The sequence below is a fragment of the Artibeus jamaicensis genome, unplaced genomic scaffold, assembly GCF_021234435.1.
Source record: "Artibeus jamaicensis isolate MK-2021 breed Jamaican fruit bat unplaced genomic scaffold, CSHL_Jam_final contig_2259, whole genome shotgun sequence".
Classification (NCBI taxonomy): domain Eukaryota; kingdom Metazoa; phylum Chordata; class Mammalia; order Chiroptera; family Phyllostomidae; genus Artibeus; species Artibeus jamaicensis.
This window is the reverse complement of record NW_026521468.1, coordinates 5,100,460-5,118,908: the sequence shown is the minus strand read 5'-3', so window position 1 is coordinate 5,118,908 and position 18,449 is coordinate 5,100,460. Positions and strand designations below refer to the sequence as shown.

Genomic DNA, 18,449 nt, shown 5'->3' with positions numbered 1-18,449 from the left:
ACATGTGTTGTCCTCCACAATCCTGGACTGTCGCTTAAAGTAAACGATGTACAAATTTTGAAATAGTGTGTCCTGTGTCATCTTTTTGAGACCGTGTTCTGCCTGACTGAGCGCTTTTCTCCCTTGTTACTGTAAATCCTGTTGCTTGGTGGTGTGAAGAGTCATTCAAGGTGAACTAGTGAAGGCCCAAAGACAATGGGCTCCTCTCTGCCCACAGTTGTACGGACAGCAGGTTTAGACTCGTAGACTGAGTTCGAAGTGCCAAAACGATGATTAACTTTGACATCTGTGGTAATGAAATTCAGGCATAAGAAGACGAGTTGACAGTCAAAGTAATTGTTAGCCAGAATATCTTGGACGCAAGTCCTCTCGTACCTGCAAGGTGCTTCTCCATGGTGGGTGGGCAGAGGAGCACTTTGGGGAAGGAAGGACCCATAAGGTTAGAAGGGGACGGGGTGGAGGAGGGGAGGGGGGCCCCTTGAGTGACACGGGACAGCTGGTTCTAGGGAGAGGGTTCCAGGTCAACATGTCAAGTGGCTAAACTGAGCGTTATTAAGACCTGACTTTCAGCAACAAGATGCTGACCGGCTGTATTCTGTTGGCTTGTCCTTTGGGACTTGAATTCCTAACTTACGAAGTGTGACCCCTTTGAAGTAGGTCACCTCTAAACCCCTTTCACTAAACCGAGGTCAGTGTGCCGTGTGACCACAGGCCCATTGGAAGTATTGGGCGTCTCTGTGGGGAGAATAAGAGTATTTACAGGCTACACGAGTCAAGTTTTTCTTAGAGTGTAAAGCATGTTAGCCTGGCTTTTGGTATCTGGTGTAACTTTGGAAGCAGGGGCTCCTGGGAAAGAGATGTCCTTGATTTGTGTATGGCTTGGGATTTGAAGTTGATTCTGTGGAGAGAAATGCCCAATCAAAAGGTGTTCCGGAGGTGGATCCTAATTTTTTTACTACAGCAGAAAATAAAACTGAACTGCTGGAAAGAAGTTAAGGTGTTCTGAGGGGAGGGGCAGTTCTGCCTGTCATTAAAAAAAAATTTTTTTTTATTTATTTATTTTTAGAGAGAGGGGAAGGGAAGGAGAGAAACATCAATGTGTGGTTGCCTCTCATGTGTCCCCCACTGGGAACTGGCCTGCAACCCAGGCATGTGCCCTGATTGGGAATTGAACCGCGATCCTTTGCTTCACAGGCCTGAGCTCAATCCACTGAGCTACACCAGCCGGGGCCTGCCTTGTCATTTTACTATCAATGTTACATAAAGTTTTCAGAAATTATGTAAACATGTTTGCTAAAGGTTTGTGTTAAATTTTCCAGTTAGAAAGCTTAGGGTCTAGAAAGTGAAGTTGAATAATCTTTTTTTTTTTTTTTTTAAGATTTTATTCATTTTTAGAGGGGAAGGGAAGGAGAAAGAAACGTAAGTGTGTGGTTGCCTCTCATGCCCCTTACTGGGGATGTGGCCTGCAGCTCAGGCATGTGCCCTGAGTGGGAGTCGAACTGATGACCCTTTAGTTCTCAGGCCCGGCTCAGCCCACTGAGCTACACCAGTCAGGGCTGAAGTTGAATAATTTTTTTAAAATTTTAATTGTTGCTCAAGTACAGTTTTCTGCCTTTTTACTCCCACCCCCAGCCCCCCTAGGCCTCCCCACCTCCCTCCCCAAGTTGAATAACTTCAAAATAATGACTGGAATCGACATTTTGGACTTTTACCCAGTTTGTGTGACTTCAGTGGTTTAATGTGAAGGAGGAAAAATAGTGACGTTCTCAGTGTTTACTGTTTATGCAATAAGTTCTATCTCTTTTCCCTGTATGTTTTATTGTTTAGACTGTTACAGTTGTCCCCTCTGTTTACCCCTTTGCCCCCTCCACCCGGCGGCCCCCTCCAGGTTATCACCACACTGTTGTCCTCGTCCAAGGGTCACGCAATACGAGTAAGCGGTTTGGCTAATCCTTTCACCTCCCTTCCTCCACCTCTTAAGCGCTTTTTAAATTCGGTCCCCGTAGAATGAGACACCAGGCTCCTCTTTGTAACGCTTCTGCTGCATTGGTTTGGCATATCGGGCGCTCCTGGGGAAATACGCTCCAAGGACGTATTTAGGAAATTGCTTGACATCTACAAAAGGGGGAGTCAACAAGATTTAGCAACATCCAGCACTGTTTAAACCGGGGGACCTAACTGCCGGGTCTAGAGCGCCAGTTTCACAGAGAAGGGCAGTCCCGATGACTTGAGCTTGACAGAAATCGTCTGCCAGGTGGGGTTGTGTGTTTTAAGTAGAAGCTCCCCCCGTTCCAAATCGGCAGGTCCGAGCCTTCCTTTCTCCGGAGCTCGGTTCCGGGTCCGTGGTATCGCCGCGCTCCGCGCGCCCGCAAGCAAGGACTGGCGGCGTGGATCCTAGGAAAGGGGGAGCCAGCCACCCTGGTTTAGGCAGCCTCAGCTCCGCGTTAGGAGAGGCTTCTCAGTATTTAGCATCCCAGGGCGCCTCCGGCAGCTGAAGACCGGAAAGGCAATCCCCTGAGCCTTCCCGCCAGCAGGCCTCTGCGCGGCGGATGGGCGGGGCCCAGGGAAATCCGTGGGAGTGGCCACGCCCATCGCACTTCCGGAAGCAGCGCTGCGGACCTTAGTTCCTCCTCACTTTCGCGGGTCCTGGTGCTCACGCGATGGCGACGGCAGTGGTGCGGCACGGGCGGCCGGTGCGGGTGCTGGTGGACATGGACGGTGTGCTGGCCGACTTCGAAGCTGGTCTCCTGCGGGCATTCTGCCGCCGCTTCCCCGGGGAGCCGCACGTGCCCCTGGCCGAGCGCCGCGGCTTCTTCGCTCGGGAGCAGTACCGAGCCCTGCGGCCGGACCTAGCGGTAGGGCGCGGAGGTGGTGGGTGCAGGGCGGGGCACCCTGGGAGGACCCTCCCAACAGGATCCCGGGAGAGGGATCCTCAACCCCTGTCTCCGGGAGGGGAGCTCCGACCCCGCAGGACACAGGAGTAAGAAGGCCCACTCTGGGGCAGTAGGTCTCTGATTCATTTCCCGAGACACCCTCTTCCTGTTTCAAGTGAACAAAACTCAAGAATACCCAGTTCACCCCAGGATAAAAAGAGCCCACCCCCCATCTCTGAGATCCTAGCTGGGGTGGCTTTGCCGAGGCAGAAGCCAGGATGGGAATGCTCTCTTTCAGGACAAAGTCGCCAGTGTGTATGAAGCTCCCGGCTTTTTTCTAGACTTGGAACCCATCCCTGGAGCCGTGGAAGCCATGCAGCAGATGAACGCCCTGAAGGAGTGAGGAAGGGGGAGAGGGGGCGGGGAGCAGGGGAGCACCGCCCTGTCTAACTAGCTCCTTCCCTGCAGCACCGAGGTCTTCATCTGCACCAGCCCTCTGTTGAAGTTTGACCACTGTGTGGGAGAGAAGGTGCGGCCACCCCAGCATGTCCAAGACACACTTAGCTTCCTAAGTCATGATCTTAAAATAAACCAGTGGGAACGCAGGACGTGTGGGGTGGGGGAGAGGGGAGCTGCGTCTGTCATGGGCCACAGACCCCACCCACCTACTTTCTCACCGGCCCCTGAACTCAGGGTCGGGTCAGGCCCTACTGACAGATCTGTGCCCCCTCCACAGTACCACTGGGTGGAGAGGCACCTGGGGCCCCAGTTTGTGGAGCGCATTATCATGACAAGGGACAAGACGGTGGTCTTGGGGGACCTGCTCATTGATGACAAGGACACCATTCAAGGTTGGATCTCTTCCTTGGCAACAGCTAGGCATCTGGCCTTCCTGGTTTAGGGAGAGGGAGCAAAAATAACCAGATCGCAGACTACATGCTCACTGCCTTTCTTCCATGACCCAGGCCAAGAGGAAACCCCAAGCTGGGAGCACATCTTGTTCACCTGTTACCACAACCAGCACCTGGCCCTGCCCCCCACGAGGAGACGGCTGCTCTCCTGGAGTGACAACTGGAGAGAGATCATAGACAGCAAACGGCGACCAGGGCCCAGGGCCATGGACAGTAGCTGAAAGAGGGAAGGCTGGCCAGCAGGGAGCCCCAGCAGAGCGGAGTGAGTGACAGGGCAGCATGTGGCAGCGAACCCAGCACTGGGGAGCAGGGAGACACAGTGACCTCTCAGGCCAGCCACCTGGCACCTCCTGAGATGGCTGGCGTGGAAGCACGGTGGCAGGTCAGCCAGGAACCTTGGAATAAAACACTTGGCTCACTGCTCTGTTCAGACCCTTTATTTGGGAAAGTAAAGGGGCAGGAGCTCAAGGGCTGCAGCTGGAATGGAGGTGGGTGGAAGAGGGCTTCCCCTTCCTGTCTCCAGCGGCCCTAGGTCCTGCCACCTCCACACCCCCTGGATGCCTTTCCTTGGTCACGTAGGTGGTCAGTCTTAGGGAGTGCAAATGACCAGGGCTCCTCGTTACTCCTGAACCCCAGCCTTCCATGGCTGTCCCTCTCCTCTTCCCCTGTGCTGACCAGCATACACCATGGACTACGAGCCACAGACTGTCAGGGCCTGGTCCTCTGTCTACTGAGCACCCCTCTTGTATCCCCAAAGCCCTCGAGCCTGAGACACACTTTCAGGGGCAGGGACTCCCCTTTACTTCTCCCCCAGGCATGGGGGAGCAGATGCTGCTCCAAGAGTCTGTGCCTGTGTCCTGATGTCATCACCTGTGTGGCCTTGGTCTGAATGCCTGATGCCGTGTTAAATAACAGTCACTGGGCTGTACTGCTCAACAGCAGGGACTACCTGCTTGTCTGTGAAGCCCTCCCATAGTGCCTGGCAGATCGGCCTGATTGGTTAATCCTGGGCCATGGAGTTCTCCAGGCCTGCATCCACCATGCCCGATGCCCAGCGCTCCAGACACTCCTGTTAAGAACGGTGCCTCCTTCCTCAAGCTTGGGCAGTGTTCCTAAGCCCCAGCCCAGCTTCTCTCAGGAGAACCACCTGCAAAAGCGTCTGGATGGAGGGAGCAACTGCTTCCACACAAGGGTGAGAGCCTGGCAGTGGGGCAGAGCAAGAGGCAGGGCCTTCACCTCCCCCTGGTGAGCGTGTCCGCCTATGAAAATGGCACTGCTTTTGGTTTCCTTCTCACGTGTCTCAATGTCTGTCTTCCTCAACTCATCTCCTAATGCCTTTCATCACAGTGTAAACACCTGTCAGGCTGAGAAAACTCACCTTTAAAATGGCTGAAAAGGCACCATTTAGAGAGACAGTGCTTGCTGGGAGCTGTCGGGCCCCTGCTTCCTAAGCCCCACCAGTATGTCAGGCTCGTCTCTGACAGTAAGAGAACCACAGTCTCAGGGCCTCCTTGCATCAGGACTGCTGTGGGGCCTCAGTCCTTGGCAGGGGGATACCCAGGGCAGAGTGGGCCGGCCGGCGGCGTGCTTCAGCCACCAGGCTTGGGGAGCAGAAGTCTTCCAGGAAGATCTGCGCCAGGTTCCGGAGCCTCGTGTTGGCCGAGAGAGAGAAGCGCAGCATGCACTGGACCACAGGCAATGCTGTCAGGTCGGGGTGGGCACCGGAGCCCGGCGAGCTCAGGTACATGAGCGTGGTGACGGCGGACAGCACAGTCTCCTCGCTGGGACTGGACAGGCAGTTGGTGATGAGCGGGACACCCCCCGCCTGCAGGATGTGCTCCCTGTTGGCCTTGTCGGAGCACAGGTTGCAGAGGCCTCCTGTGGGGAGAGCAGGGTAAGCCTGGGCCGCCCCTCCTTCTTCCTCCTCTGCCCAGAGTCCGGGAAGGGCCCAGGCCTGGGACAAGGTGCCCCAGGGACAAGGGATGCAAAGTCCTTCTCATCTCCAGCGCGCCCTTACGGGGTTCCAGCAAGGCCTGCCTGCCTGTCGCAGCCTAGCCTTCTGGAAGTGGGCACCCTTTTGGTCTGGCCAGTTTGGTGGTTGATGTACTTCCCTCACCCCCCTTTTTAAGAGTAAAACACAAAAACAAAACCCATATCTTTAAAAGAATTTTAAAGTATAGGTAAGTTGATGGTTTCACGGTTATATGTAGGTCAAGACTTATTAAAGTGTACCCTGTAAGTATGCACAGTTTATTGTATGTCAATTTTACTTCAGTAAAGCTAAAAATGTTAGCGCTGGCCAGGTACCTTAGCTGGTAAGAGCATCATTCCAACACTGAGGTGGCGAGTGGGATCCCCAGCCAGGGCACATATGGGAAGTAACCAATGAATGAAGTGGAACAGCAAATCGATGTCTCTCTCTTAAAAAAATAGAATTTTCTTAAAAAGCTAAAAATATCGTAAGTCAAAATATAAACCGTTCTAATCCCCTCACCCAGACATTTAGCATTTGCTTTTCACTCCGTAATTTTTTAATGTGTAAATACATCCTTCATAAAAACCTGGCACTTCCCTTTCTTTTTTCCTAAGTCAACTGTGTTCACTTAACAAAGTACTGTGAACACCTTTCTGTGCTTAACAAACCTACCCGGTACGGGCCCCACTCAGCGGCTTGGCCACACACCACGTTAGGGACGCAGTATAACTTACCAAGAGGGTAGAGGGTTCAGGGTCATTTTCACATCACTGTTACTAGGATGCCGGGGGCAAAAAAGGAGGCCAGAGTGAGAGACCTGTGGTTCTGGGTCCAAGCAGCCATGGCCCAGGCAGTATGGCCAGACCCCCGCCTCTTGCATCAGGCCCACGAGCACTGCCCCTGGATTTAGTAACCCCTCTGCCGGGCAGACAGCGCCGCCCTGTCCTGGTGCAGGGCCTCGCACGGCTACTCGGGCAGGAAGCTGACTTCCTCTGGGTGAATGGAGCTTCCTGCCATCATGGCACTGGCACCTTGTGTTAACCCTGCTACAATTTAAAGAGGAGAGGAAGTCCTGACTGGCTGGTCAACATGCCCTGGACAAACCAGACAGGCCAGAGAACAAGAGGCAAAAGAAGGGTGCTTCTAGATGCAGGGAACCACAGAACCCCCCCCCCCCCCAAGGCAAAAGAGGAACCCCCAAGAGCAGCCTGGGACGAGAAAGCTGGAGGCTCAGAGAGATCAGGCAGGTGACCTTGGGTCACACAGCAGGTAGGGCACTGCTGCAGGTAGGGACAGGGGGGCCTCCGGGTTGTCCCAGGGATTAGATGAGATCATGCTGACAAAGGCTTGGCCAGGCACCTGGCGCCTGGAGCTGGGTCGGCCCTTGGAGGGAAGGGCCCAAGACGTCACCACGTCTGAGGATGCAGCCACCCAGGGGCACCAGGCTGCCCGACACCCGTCCCAAGTCAGCATGTTCGTCTGGGACTCGGTGCTCTTGGGTTTCACTTTAGCTTCGTGAGAATGGTTCCTGCTGGAATTTCAAGTCTGAGGGACAGAACGGTGCCCCAGGAAAGCTACCCCGATGCAGAAGGAGGGCGGGGGTACACGTTCTCACATTCCCTGGTTGTCTGTGAGGGGAGGACGGTGGGGGAGGCAGGAACGCGGGGGCACTTCCTTAAACACCTTGTAGTACAGTTTCAACCTCAGCTGATGAATTTCACTTCTAGAAACTCATCCTCCAGATCCAGTCCCACAAGTGAGAAATGACACAAAAACAGGGTCATCCACTGAGACACTGCTTGGGAGAGCAGAACGGGAACCGGCTGACCCCCGGCCCCTCCCGGCCACGGACGACCACGCCACTTCATGCCACGTGCAGCACGAGGCAGCTCCTTATGGACGGATACTGCAGGTGTGTCAAGATATGTTGCTGAGTTAAAAAAAAAAAAAAAGAGCAGAATACTGATATAGCACCCTGGCCAGAGTATCTTAGTGGATTGAGCGGCGGACTGCAAACCAAAGGGGTGCCAGTTTGATTCCCAGTCAGGGCACATGCCTGGGTTGTGGGCCAGGTCCCCAGTAGGGGGCATGCAAGATGCAACTACACACTGATGTCTCTCTCCCTCTCTCCCTCCCTTCTCTGTAAAATAGACACAATCTTTAAAAAAAAGAAAGAATATTGATATAGCATACTACCACATGTGTAGAATAGGAGAAAAAGGATTCACGTACAATTTAAACGCTTGTAAATCCCAACAGGGAGGGATGGCGGAGGTGGCCCTTGTCCAGGCAAGGACAGCCTGCTGACCTAGTGAAGGAGGAGCAGTGGGGAAAACCTGGACATCACCCCATTTTTGTAAGGGGAACTCTGCCACGGGTGCATGGCTGAGGGGTTTCTTCTGAAGCAGAAAGATGGATGACCGCAGGGCCTCACGGATCGGTGGGGGAAGGGAGTACAGGGGAGCCCAGAGGAGGAGACAGAGCAAGGGCTCTGTGGCGGGCAGATCCAGTTAGAATCCCAGGACTGCTGCTGAGGACTTGGGAGACCAGAGCAAGCAACTCGACTTCTCTAAGCCTCGGTTTCATTGGTCAAATGGGGAGAGAGGATTAAGTAACGAGATGCAGGCCCCTTCCTGGCACACAGTGGCTGTGGACAAAGAATGCACCTGTTCACAGTCCCAGAGGCTGGTACGTGGCCATATGTGCAAACCACACACACACACACAAAAAAGGGCTGACACACACAGCAGAGGTGAACAATGATAAAGCACACGCCTGCGTGACCAGCACTGAGGTCAGGAAGAAAACATCGTTGGCGATCCAGAGCCTTCCCGTGTCCCTCCCTGATCCAGTTCTCTCCCTTGGAGGGAGACACCTTCCTAGTTTGAAAGAATTTAACAACATAGTTTTTCGTAAGCAGAACTTTTTATATTTTTAATTAAAAAATTTTTACACATACATCCCTCAACACTATAGTTCACGCCTGCCTCTCTTGGACTTTGCAGAAATGCAACCACACTGTAGTATTGTGTCTAGCAACATTATTGCATGTAGTGGTCAGCTGTTCATTCACCTTGGTTAATAGTATCAATATCCCACACTATTGGCATCCATTCTACTGTTACTGTTTCTGGTTTGGGGCTGCTGCACACCATGTTACCAGTGGCATTTCTGCACACATACATCTGCCCTAACCTTGTGAATGTAACTGCCAGCTCGTGGGATATGCTTATCTCCAATTTTACTAAATACTGTTTTCCAAAGAGAGGCTCTGAAAACCTGCTTTGGACTCCTAGTCGGGATGACAGCGTGGGCAAACACGGCTCACCTCCTTGCACAATAGCATCAAAATTACAACTAAAATACAGAACCACCATCACTCAAAACCATCAGAAACTGCCCTGAATGGAAGTCAGGTGCCAAACCTGAGACTCCACCAACCTGGCTAACACTGTTTGCCCTGCCCCGGAGACCCCCAGAGACCCCCTGAGATTCCGTCCTACTGAGAGGAACCACAAATCACCCAAACTGTTAACAGGGACTTTTCCATCTGAATGGCTGGGCTGGGCTCATGCTCCACAACTTCCTAAATCCTAGCAAACAAGGAAGAGCGCACCACAGTGAGCTTCCAGCTCCCCAACCCCCATGAGGTACCTCTTGCAAGTGTCCCCAGGCTCAGCGCCAGCAGCAGCCAGCCTAGATTCACAGCTTGGTTTCTCCTGGAAATCTCCCGAGCCCAGCACAAATAGCAGCCATCTCAGACTGCTTTATAGCTCAGGCAGGGTGGCCCTGAGCAGAATACGGGTGGGGGCTGACCTTGGCCTGAACCACCTGGGAAACTCTAGAGCCAGTACACCCCGTGGACAGCTACAGACTACACTGGAGCCTTCAAGAATGATCCTCCATGGAAGACAGAGGTTGGTGATAAGTGGTCACAGCCAATGCTTGCAGCTGACTGGCCTGGGCAAATCCCTCCCAATGACCTGCCAACAGCAATCAAGGCTCAACTACAAGAGGAAGGTGTACTCAGCCCATACAAAGGGTGCACCTCAAGTACCCAGCTAGGGTTATAGGGGTGCCATGGACCCTACAGGACACCTACTACCTTAGGCCACACAACCAAGCCAGGGAGTCAAAGCAGCTCTACCTAATACATAGAAACAAACACAGGGAGGCTGCCAAAACGATAAGACAAAGAAACATGGCTAAAATGAAAGAACAGATCAAAACTCCAAAAAGAGCCAAATGAAATGGAGACAAGCAATCTATCAGATGCAGAGTTCAACACACTGGTTATACGGATGCTCAGGGAGCTCAGGGAGGACCTCAGCAGCATAAAACAGATCCAGTTAGGAATGAAAGATACATTAATTGAAATAAAGAACAACTTACAGGGGAAAACAGGAGAGTGTCAGATGAAGCCAAGAATCAAATCAATGGTTTGGAACATAAGGAAGCAAAAACAACCAACAGAAGAGCAAGAAGAAAAAAGAATCCAAAAAAGCAAGGACAGTGTCAGGAGCCTCTGGAACAACTCCAAGCCAACACTCACGTCACAGGGGCGCTGGAAGGAGAAGGGAAAGAGCAAGACATTGGAAAGGGACCCAAAACACTGATCTGAAAGAACATAAGCACCGCTATGTTCACTGCAGCGTCATTTACAATCGCCAAGAGGTGGAAGCAGCCCAGGTAGATAGGCGGATCAAACAATGACGGGACAGTTACACGATGGAATCCTACCTGGCTATAAAAAAGAAGAAAATTTTACCCTCTGCGACAACATGGGTGGACCTGGAGAACATTATGGTAAGTGAAATAAGCCAGTCAGAGAAAGACAAGTACCGTGTGATCTGACTCATATGTGGAATCTAATGAACAGACCAAACTAACAAGGAAAATGGGGACGGGCTCAGACACAGAGAGCAGATGACAGTGGGGGGTGGAGGGATTGGGCAAAGAGGAAAAAGGACTTGTGGACATGGACAACAGTGGGGTGATTGCTGGGGAGAAGTGAGGTATAAGGGGACTAAATGTTAATGGAAAAAATACAACAAAGATTAAGTAAAAAACAAAACCAAAGGGAGGCCTAGGAGGATCTACCAACCTTTTTCTGCACGCCACCGCCACCTGGTGGCAGCTACATGTATTGAAGGAAATAGCACACAAGGAAAGGGCTTTTAACCTGCATTCTGGGAGGCAACCTACTTGAACTTGGTTTTAGTACCAAGACTGCCAAGTATTGTGTGATATCCTAGGATTTAACCAGTTTTCACGTAAGTAGAGAATGCTCTTCTGGTCCCTGCACGTCCGCACACAGCATCTAGGATGGTGGAGGTGTGGACGTCTGAGAGTCAGCCAGTGGTGCTTTGGGAAAGCATTTCCAACTTAATGCCAAAGGCTGCCAGAGTTTTTATTTGGGGCATGAGCTTGGAACACTCACTCAAGTATTTGCAGAGATCCTGGCTTCATACTTGGTTCTCATGATTCACCCACTTCCCACCCCTGTCCTGGCACAAGCAGGACCATCTCCTGGTGGCAGCTCCTCATAAACACCTGCGCCAGGGGTGACTTGCCACCAGAACAGTCTGAGGGATACTCTGGGACCAGACACAAAGATTCAGGGATGAGGATTCGCTGGACTGTGCGCCTGGCTCTGGCAGCTGGGTCCCCTGGGCACAGAGTTTGGATCCAGAAGACTGGGGTCAACCTTGAGCCTCAGGAAATGGACCAAACCTCAGCGAGGTGTTGTCTCCTCACATGTGAAGAGGGCCCAGTTCTGCATACCTTGCGGTTGGTGACAAATTCAGAGACCTTGCAGGCAGTGCTGGTACAAGGAGGGCACACAGTGGGCATGGGGTCGGCATCCAGGAAAGGTGGCAGGAGAGTGGCCATGGGAGCAGCTTCTAGAACCTGACAGCCTTGGGTTTAAGTCCCAGGTCCGGCACTCTTTAAACTTCTGAGCAACCCCCCTCCAAAGCCTCAGATTCATTGTTGGAAAATGCCTGTTAAGAGCCCACCTGCTTTCAGCGCTGTTTCAGGGTCCACGGGATAAAGCGCAGGAGGCCAGTGCGTGGCACACGGAAGGGGCTCCATCCATGGAGCTATCATCACAGGTCCGAGCCAGTGGGACAGCACCAGCGTTGCAGCTGAGAGGCTGAGGGTGGCGCCAGTGCCACAGCCAGGCTCGCTCCACCTGAACCTGCTTCTGATCGACTTTCCTGGCTTTTCCTGCCACCTGATGGTGTTTTCCCAGAGGGAAAGACTCCCTGGAGCAGAGAGGTGGTTCCCTTGAGAGGCCGTGATCTCGCCCACCACACCTCTCCAGAACATGAGGGAACTGTTTATCCTCAAGGGGGCTCCGAGGACCAGGGGGCCCCACAGCTGCAGACACTCCAAGTCATTTACCTCCTATCCCTCTTCCAGGTGGGCACTGATACTGCCCCTCGGGCGGACGGTGGGGGGAGGGAAATCAGGCACCAGGACTTAAGGAGGGCAGCAAAGACTGAAGCCCAGGCCTGCCTGACCCCAAAGTCTAGCTCTTACCAAATTCATTCATGTTCCTTGCCAATAAGCAACCAACAGCCCTGGCTGGTATAGCTCAGTGGATTGAGCACGGGCCTATGAACCAAACAATTGCAGTTCGATTCCCAGTGGGGGAGCATGCCTGGGTTGCAGGCCAGTTCCCAACAGGGGACGCACAAGAGGCAACCATACATTGGTATTTCTCTCCCTCTCTCCTTCCCCTCCCCTCTAAAGATAAATAAATAAAATCTTTAAAAAACAAACAACTACAGATTTTGGTTCTGTAAGCCACGGTCACGGGCAATCTAACCCAGCTCTCCTCTCTGCCAGCTGCTGCACAGCCAACCCCACTCAGGGCTGTGGAGCCAAGTCACAGCCAGGGCTCTGCGCCTTTTGGGACCTTCTGTCCAGACCAAAAGGCCAGGGCATCCAGGACGTAAAGGTAAGCAATCCTGCACTCTGCCCTCGCGGCGATCACCCTCTCGGCCTGCCACCAGAGATGGAAGACTCAAAATGACCAAGGACGGCACACGGCCTTTCAACAACAGCATAAGTGCCAGGCACAGTAAGAGAAAACAACAGCAGTGACAAAATCCGCTTCTAAGTACCCCCTGGGGCTCTCCTTTTAAGTTACGCACAATAAATAAGAGAGAAATGTAATCCGAAAGGATCCTTTGAAGGGACAGCTGAGAAAGTTACTGCTCCTGGGACTGAGGACCTTGCTCTGGTCCTCAGTCTGGGAACGAGGAGGAAGGAACAAGGAGGAAAAGGCATCTAGGAGAAGTAAGGCAGGGAAGCCGCCCAGGAGTGCGAGCACTCAGGCCCAGCTCAGTGGGCCAGGGTCTCAGAGCACTCCTGCCTGGGAAAAGTCACCTCTTGTCCTGTAAAAACTTTTCCCAGGTGACTACTCTTTTTAGGCAAGTTTTTTCCAGAGTCAAAAGATTGAGTTGGAGGAGCTCTATCACTGCCAGGTGAGGTTTGACTGCATGGTACCGCAGGGGCCGCTGTCACCATGCAGATGTCAGGAGCTATGGAGCCGAGTTATAAAGAGGGAGGGGGTGGTGAGCTTACACTGGTGAACATCTTAAAGTACCAATTTTTTAGAATATTTATTTAGCATAATAACCTTCCAGATGGCCAGGGACAGGAGCTAGCACCACTCCAGCAGACCTGGGCGCTGCTGTGCCTGGCCGGCCCTGCCGTGGAGGGGCTCACTCTGGTCTCCTCCACCGGTTGGAAAATCCCGGGAGCCCGCCCAAAGGCTTGCGTTCCCTACACCAGGGCCTGCGCCTCCACCCACAGCTGCGTGGGCCTCTTCCTAAATCCTGACTCCCAGGGGGAAGACCGAGGAGGGTATGCATACTCCGAGTCCAAGGAGAGGCCGCAGCAGGTGTGTGTGGGGGTGTGAACAGAGCTGGGATGTCCACACACAGGTGCGAGGCCTGCTGCGGTGGGAAGAGGAGGGGCGACCCCCACCTGTGCCCCAGCCCCAGCACTGCAAACATGAGGGGCAGACCTGGGTGGTCTTCCGGAATTCAAACTACACTCACCTCTGATGTGTTCAGAAAGTAAAGTGTTTCTTGGCTCTGTCAAGGCTTTCGATCTCATTTCTAGGTTACAGGAAATTTAAGGGGACAGAGGAACAAATAAACACCATGAAGAGGCAGCCAGATAATCTGGAAGGTGGGCGTTCTACAAAACTGGTCTGGGTCCTTTAACAATAAGTGTTATGAAAAAAAAGCCTAAAAGGGAGATAATTTACTCAGTGACTTCCTTCCAGAGGGTACAATAGGGAAGAGGGGTAAGACAGCAACTTTAGGTAGACACACCTGACAAACTCCTCCTCCACCGGGGCATCAAAGCTGCCACCAAAAGTGGTCAGCCGTGCAGGGAGCACAGCCCCGCTCTGACGGGCTGCACAGGGCGCTTCAGCTCTGTGGCTGTCCTCCCCAAAACCAGTCCAATTGTGAGAAAAGTACCACCTTCCCACTGAGGGGCAGTCTGCAAAATACCTGCCCACACTCCTCAAAAGTATCAAAAAATGAAAACAAAGAATCTAAGAGGAGGAGCCTAGGGAGATATGACAAGTGAAAGTAACGCAGGGTCCTGGATGGGATCCTGACCAGGACATAGACCTTAGGTTAAAACAATCTGAATAAAGTACAGTCTTTAGTTAATAATAATAATAATAATAATAATAATAATAATAATAATAATAATGTATGAAGACCAGTTTGTTACATGTAACAAATGCACAGCACTAATGTAAGATAATAATAGGGAAACTGAGTGTGGCATAAATGGCAACTGTCTGTATTACCTTTGCAATTTTTCTAAAACTGTTCTAAAATGCAAAATCTATTTTAAAAGAGAGAGACGAGCTCTAAGGCACATAACAACCAGATTGAATTGCATGGATCCTGGTTTACACAAACCAACCCCCAAAAATGTCCCTTTGGGAACTATGACAAAAATTTGCATAATTGGGTATTAGGTGACAACAGAATAATTATTAAAGCTTCTTTCCCCACACAGATTACTTTCACTATATAGAGAAACGTTATTTTTTTATTTATTTAACATTTTTTAAATTTTATTTATTTTTAGAAGGGAGGGAGAAAGAAAGGCAGGGAAACATGGATGAGCGAGAGAAGTAGCAATGGGTTGCCTCTCACCTGCACTCCAACCCCAGGACTGAACCCACAACCTGCTCATGTGCCCAGACCCAGAATCAAACCAAAGACCTTGCGCTTTGCAGGACGACACCCAACCAATGGGGCAACACCGGTCAGGGCAGAAATGGTATTTTCTAAAGATGCATGCTGGAAAAGAATTTTTGTTTTCCTCTCAGAATAAATTCCAAACTTTCCCGTGGCCGAGATCCGAGCCCCTGGAAGCCCTGGTGCTGCAGCCTCGCTAGCCTCATCGTGTCCCTCTCTGCTTCGCTCACCGCAATCCAGACACGTTGGCCTTCCCGGGGGCTCTTCCTCCCCACGATGTGCCTTTGCCTCGGATGCCTGCCCAGCAGGGCCCAAACGGAAGCAGCCCCTGTCTCCCATTGCTCTACTCATCATCCCCTATTTCCTCCCGAGTCTCCCCTTTTTGGTTTGTTTGCTCACCATCTGTCTGCCCCTCTTAGAATCGAAGCTCCCTGAGGGCGAAGACCTTTCCCGACTTGTTGGCCATCTCTCCGGCACTCAGAGCCCTCGCTCACATTTATTCGCGCCCAATAAATGTCATGTCTGCCCAGTGAATGACTTAATGGATCTTAGGCTGTAACAACCACAGGAATGACAAGCCATTCCAAATCACCCCTATCTCTCTTGATATTGACACATTAAAATAAAGCTGTTTAAAAGAGCACTCTAAATTTTTCCCCTCCAAGTGGCTTCAACCCATTCCCCCAGTTACGATCTCATCTCTCAACGGAAGGGACGGCGGGCCTGCGGGGGGAGTCCTGGGCGAGAGTCGCAGGCCTGACCCCAGCTGGCTGAGGCCTGGACATTGTGATCGGCGAAGCCTGCCACTGCCGCTGAGCGGGGGCCTGCCCGGGATCCCTTCCCCGAAGACTCACCTCGCGCTCACTTCTCTCGCCACAGCCCACCACCGGGCACCTGGGAGACCGGCCCCGTCCTTACCGATAGCGAACTCCACCAGGGTCTCGTTCTCCTCCGACAGCGAATCGAGGAATAAGTCCAAGACCTGCAGCTGTCGCAGATACTGGTAGTTGCTGGGGTCATAGGCGAAGTTGGCGAGGTTGGCGAGGACTTGCTCCTTGGCGTCTGCAGCGGAAAAGCGTCACTGGAGCAAGGTCCGGGGCAACGGTCTCGGGCTGCCCCGCTCCCTGACCCTCACCCTGTCGCTCTCACCTTGGCTCTCCGTCTCCTGGAATTCCGTGACCAGCGCCTGCAGGTATCCCAGTCGCCCTACGTGAGGGTCTACCTTTGGCTTCTGGGCCATGGTCGGGGTGGAAGAGGGTCCGCGGGGGACAGGCAGGGGAATGTGGCAGATGAGGCCGGAACGTCGTGCCAGAACCTCACAGGGCCTCGCTGGGCAAGGGCGGACCGGGGCGGGATACAGGTCCGTTTCCCGGCCTCGGGCCCTGCGGTAATTTGCAGCTGTAATTGGGATGAGGAGCAGTATCAGGTATCTCCTTGTAGGAGATGGGCGTGAAAACTGAAGCGCAGGAGATTCGGAAACAACTGCGCGAGGGAGGAGGAAGTAGCACCACCAAACCCCTGGCTAGTAGGTAGGGTTTTCCGCTTGATCCCAAGCTTCCGCCGGAAGCCGCACTTAGCTCCGCCCCAGAGGGCGGGAAGGGGCAGGCAGAGGCGGACCAGGGGCGGAGCTGTCTGATCTTCGCGCACGCGTGTGCAATTCGCTTCACGCTTTAGCGCTCCAGCAGGCGGCAGGAGGCTGCAAATTCTTTGAGGGACTTTTCGAGGCTCCTTGAGAGCGTAGAGGCGCCGGAGGGCTCCGTGTGGGGAGCTCTGGAGGCAGAACCACCTCCAGATCCTCTTGCATCTGACGCCCCTCTGGAGCGTGGGCGTCAGTTGCCTGTGGACGACCACGGCTCCCCACCCCGCTCCTTGGGTCCTTTGACACTGCTTTCTGGTCGGCTTTTCCAGAAAGCCGTGCAAGCCTGGTGCTCCCTGCTCCCCAGGCACGAGCTGAGTTCCACCTCTGGCCAGAAATCTCGTGAACTGGGTAAAGCTCTTGTCAGCCAGGTGGACAGGGAGCGCTGGGCAGCACCGATAGGGGGTAGGAACCTGCTTTCACCCAAATGTACCGTTTTTGGCAGCTTTTTGCGTTGGGCAGCAGCCCTGCATGTGGAAGCCCTTCTGTCCAGTTCTTTCTTGGTGCTTCTCAGGAAGGTGATATGTGAAGGAGGCCTCGTAGGCGCAGGGACTAAAGCCCCAGGGAAGGAGGTGGTTCTGCCGCCCTACCATCTGACTGAAAACGTGAGGGTAAAGGAGGCTTGGGCCGTGAGCTTCTTGAGCGTGAGGACCATGCACCTTTGGTCCTGGGCCATACTCCATCCTGCCACCGTCCCATTGGGAGCAAGCCCCACATGGCATGGGCTCAGATCCCTGTGGTTAGCCCCTGCCCTATGCACACGCCCTGGGGCAGGAGCTACACTTGGGTACTGTGGCTGCTCTGTGATAGTGGTGGCCCCAGGACCCTTATTGGGCCCTTCAGCTTCTCTGGGGCACTACATTCCTGGGCATGTACATCTCAGCCCAGGGTGGCCCGGGGACTTCTCTCCCTCTGGCTGGACAGAGCAGCAAAGGCTTGGGGACCAGAAGGTCAGGGCTTGCGGGCAGGATGGAAGAGAGCTCCAACCTGTGCTCCCCAGGAATGGTGCCAGACCCTGTCTAGAGGGTTCTCAGGAAATCAGCTAAGTGTGGTTTCTGGAATCAGACAGGCCACCTATCTTTCTTCATTTGTTTCCTCCCAAGGCCTCAGTGGCCCTCCTCCTTGGGGAGAAAGTCCCAGTTCTTGGTTTTGTGCTGAGGGCAGCAACCACTTCTCACTCCTATATGCCCAGTTCCTGGCACACAGTAGGTGCTTAAATATTTGTTGAGGAGAGCCTAGCAACTATTGCTACTGTAGACAGAGGGCCACGTTTTCTATGCTGAATGTTCACTAATAATCTTTTTTTCCTTAAAAGGAATCTGTTTTGTCCTGAACAGTGTGGCTCAGTTGGTTGGGTGTCGTCCCTCAAAGCAAAGGGTCACTGGTTTGATTCCCGGTCAAGGCACAGACCTGAGTTTCAGGTCCTGTCCTTGGTCGGGGCACATACGAAAGGCAGTTGACCAGTGTTTCTCTCTCACATTGATGTTTCTCCCCCTGTCTTCCTCCCTCCCTCTCTTTTTAAAATAGTAATATATATATTTAAAGATTTTATTTTTTAGAGGGGAACGGAGGAAGAGAAACATCCGTGTGTGGTTGTCTCTTGTGTGCCCCCTACTGGGACCCAGCCTGCAACCCAGGCATGTGTCCTAGCTGGGAATTGAACCAGTGTCCCCTTGGTTCACAGTCCAGCACTCAATCCACTGAACCACACCCACCAGGGCTAAATAATATATTTTAAAAATCTGTTTTAAGGAAGTGGACCTATTAGGGGATGCAATTTCAAAGCCTGGTGACTACTAGTACCAAAAGCAT

At 52.8% G+C, this 18,449-nt stretch overlaps 2 protein-coding genes across 3 annotated transcripts; one reads left to right on the top strand and one right to left on the bottom strand.

Annotated features, from left to right (window-relative positions):
- The first annotated feature begins 1,878 nt into the window (after positions 1-1,878).
- NT5C (5', 3'-nucleotidase, cytosolic) lies at positions 1,879-4,204 on the top strand. The gene is made up of 5 exons (XM_037157829.2): positions 1,879-2,855; positions 3,172-3,272; positions 3,342-3,402; positions 3,610-3,724; positions 3,839-4,204. Exons 1-5 carry the CDS (start codon positions 2,661-2,663, stop codon positions 4,003-4,005), a joined length of 639 nt encoding a protein of 212 aa, XP_037013724.1. The 5' UTR covers positions 1,879-2,660; the 3' UTR covers positions 4,006-4,204.
- Positions 4,205-4,206: 2 nt separating this feature from the next.
- ARMC7 (armadillo repeat containing 7) lies at positions 4,207-18,166 on the bottom strand. Of its 2 annotated transcripts, XM_037157832.2 has the most exons (4): positions 16,151-18,166; positions 15,920-16,063; positions 6,092-6,204; positions 5,419-5,662 (listed from the first exon to the last, which is right to left on the bottom strand). In XM_037157832.2, the coding sequence occupies exons 1-4, from the start codon at positions 16,239-16,241 to the stop codon at positions 5,522-5,524; spliced, it is 489 nt and encodes a 162-aa protein (XP_037013727.2). In that variant the 5' UTR covers positions 16,242-18,166; the 3' UTR covers positions 5,419-5,521. The 2 variants fall into 2 exon arrangements, with proteins under 2 accessions (XP_037013725.1, XP_037013727.2); XM_037157830.2 differs by lacking the exon at positions 6,092-6,204 and having other exon boundaries at positions 4,207-5,662; positions 16,151-18,146.
- Positions 18,167-18,449: the final 283 nt, after the last annotated feature.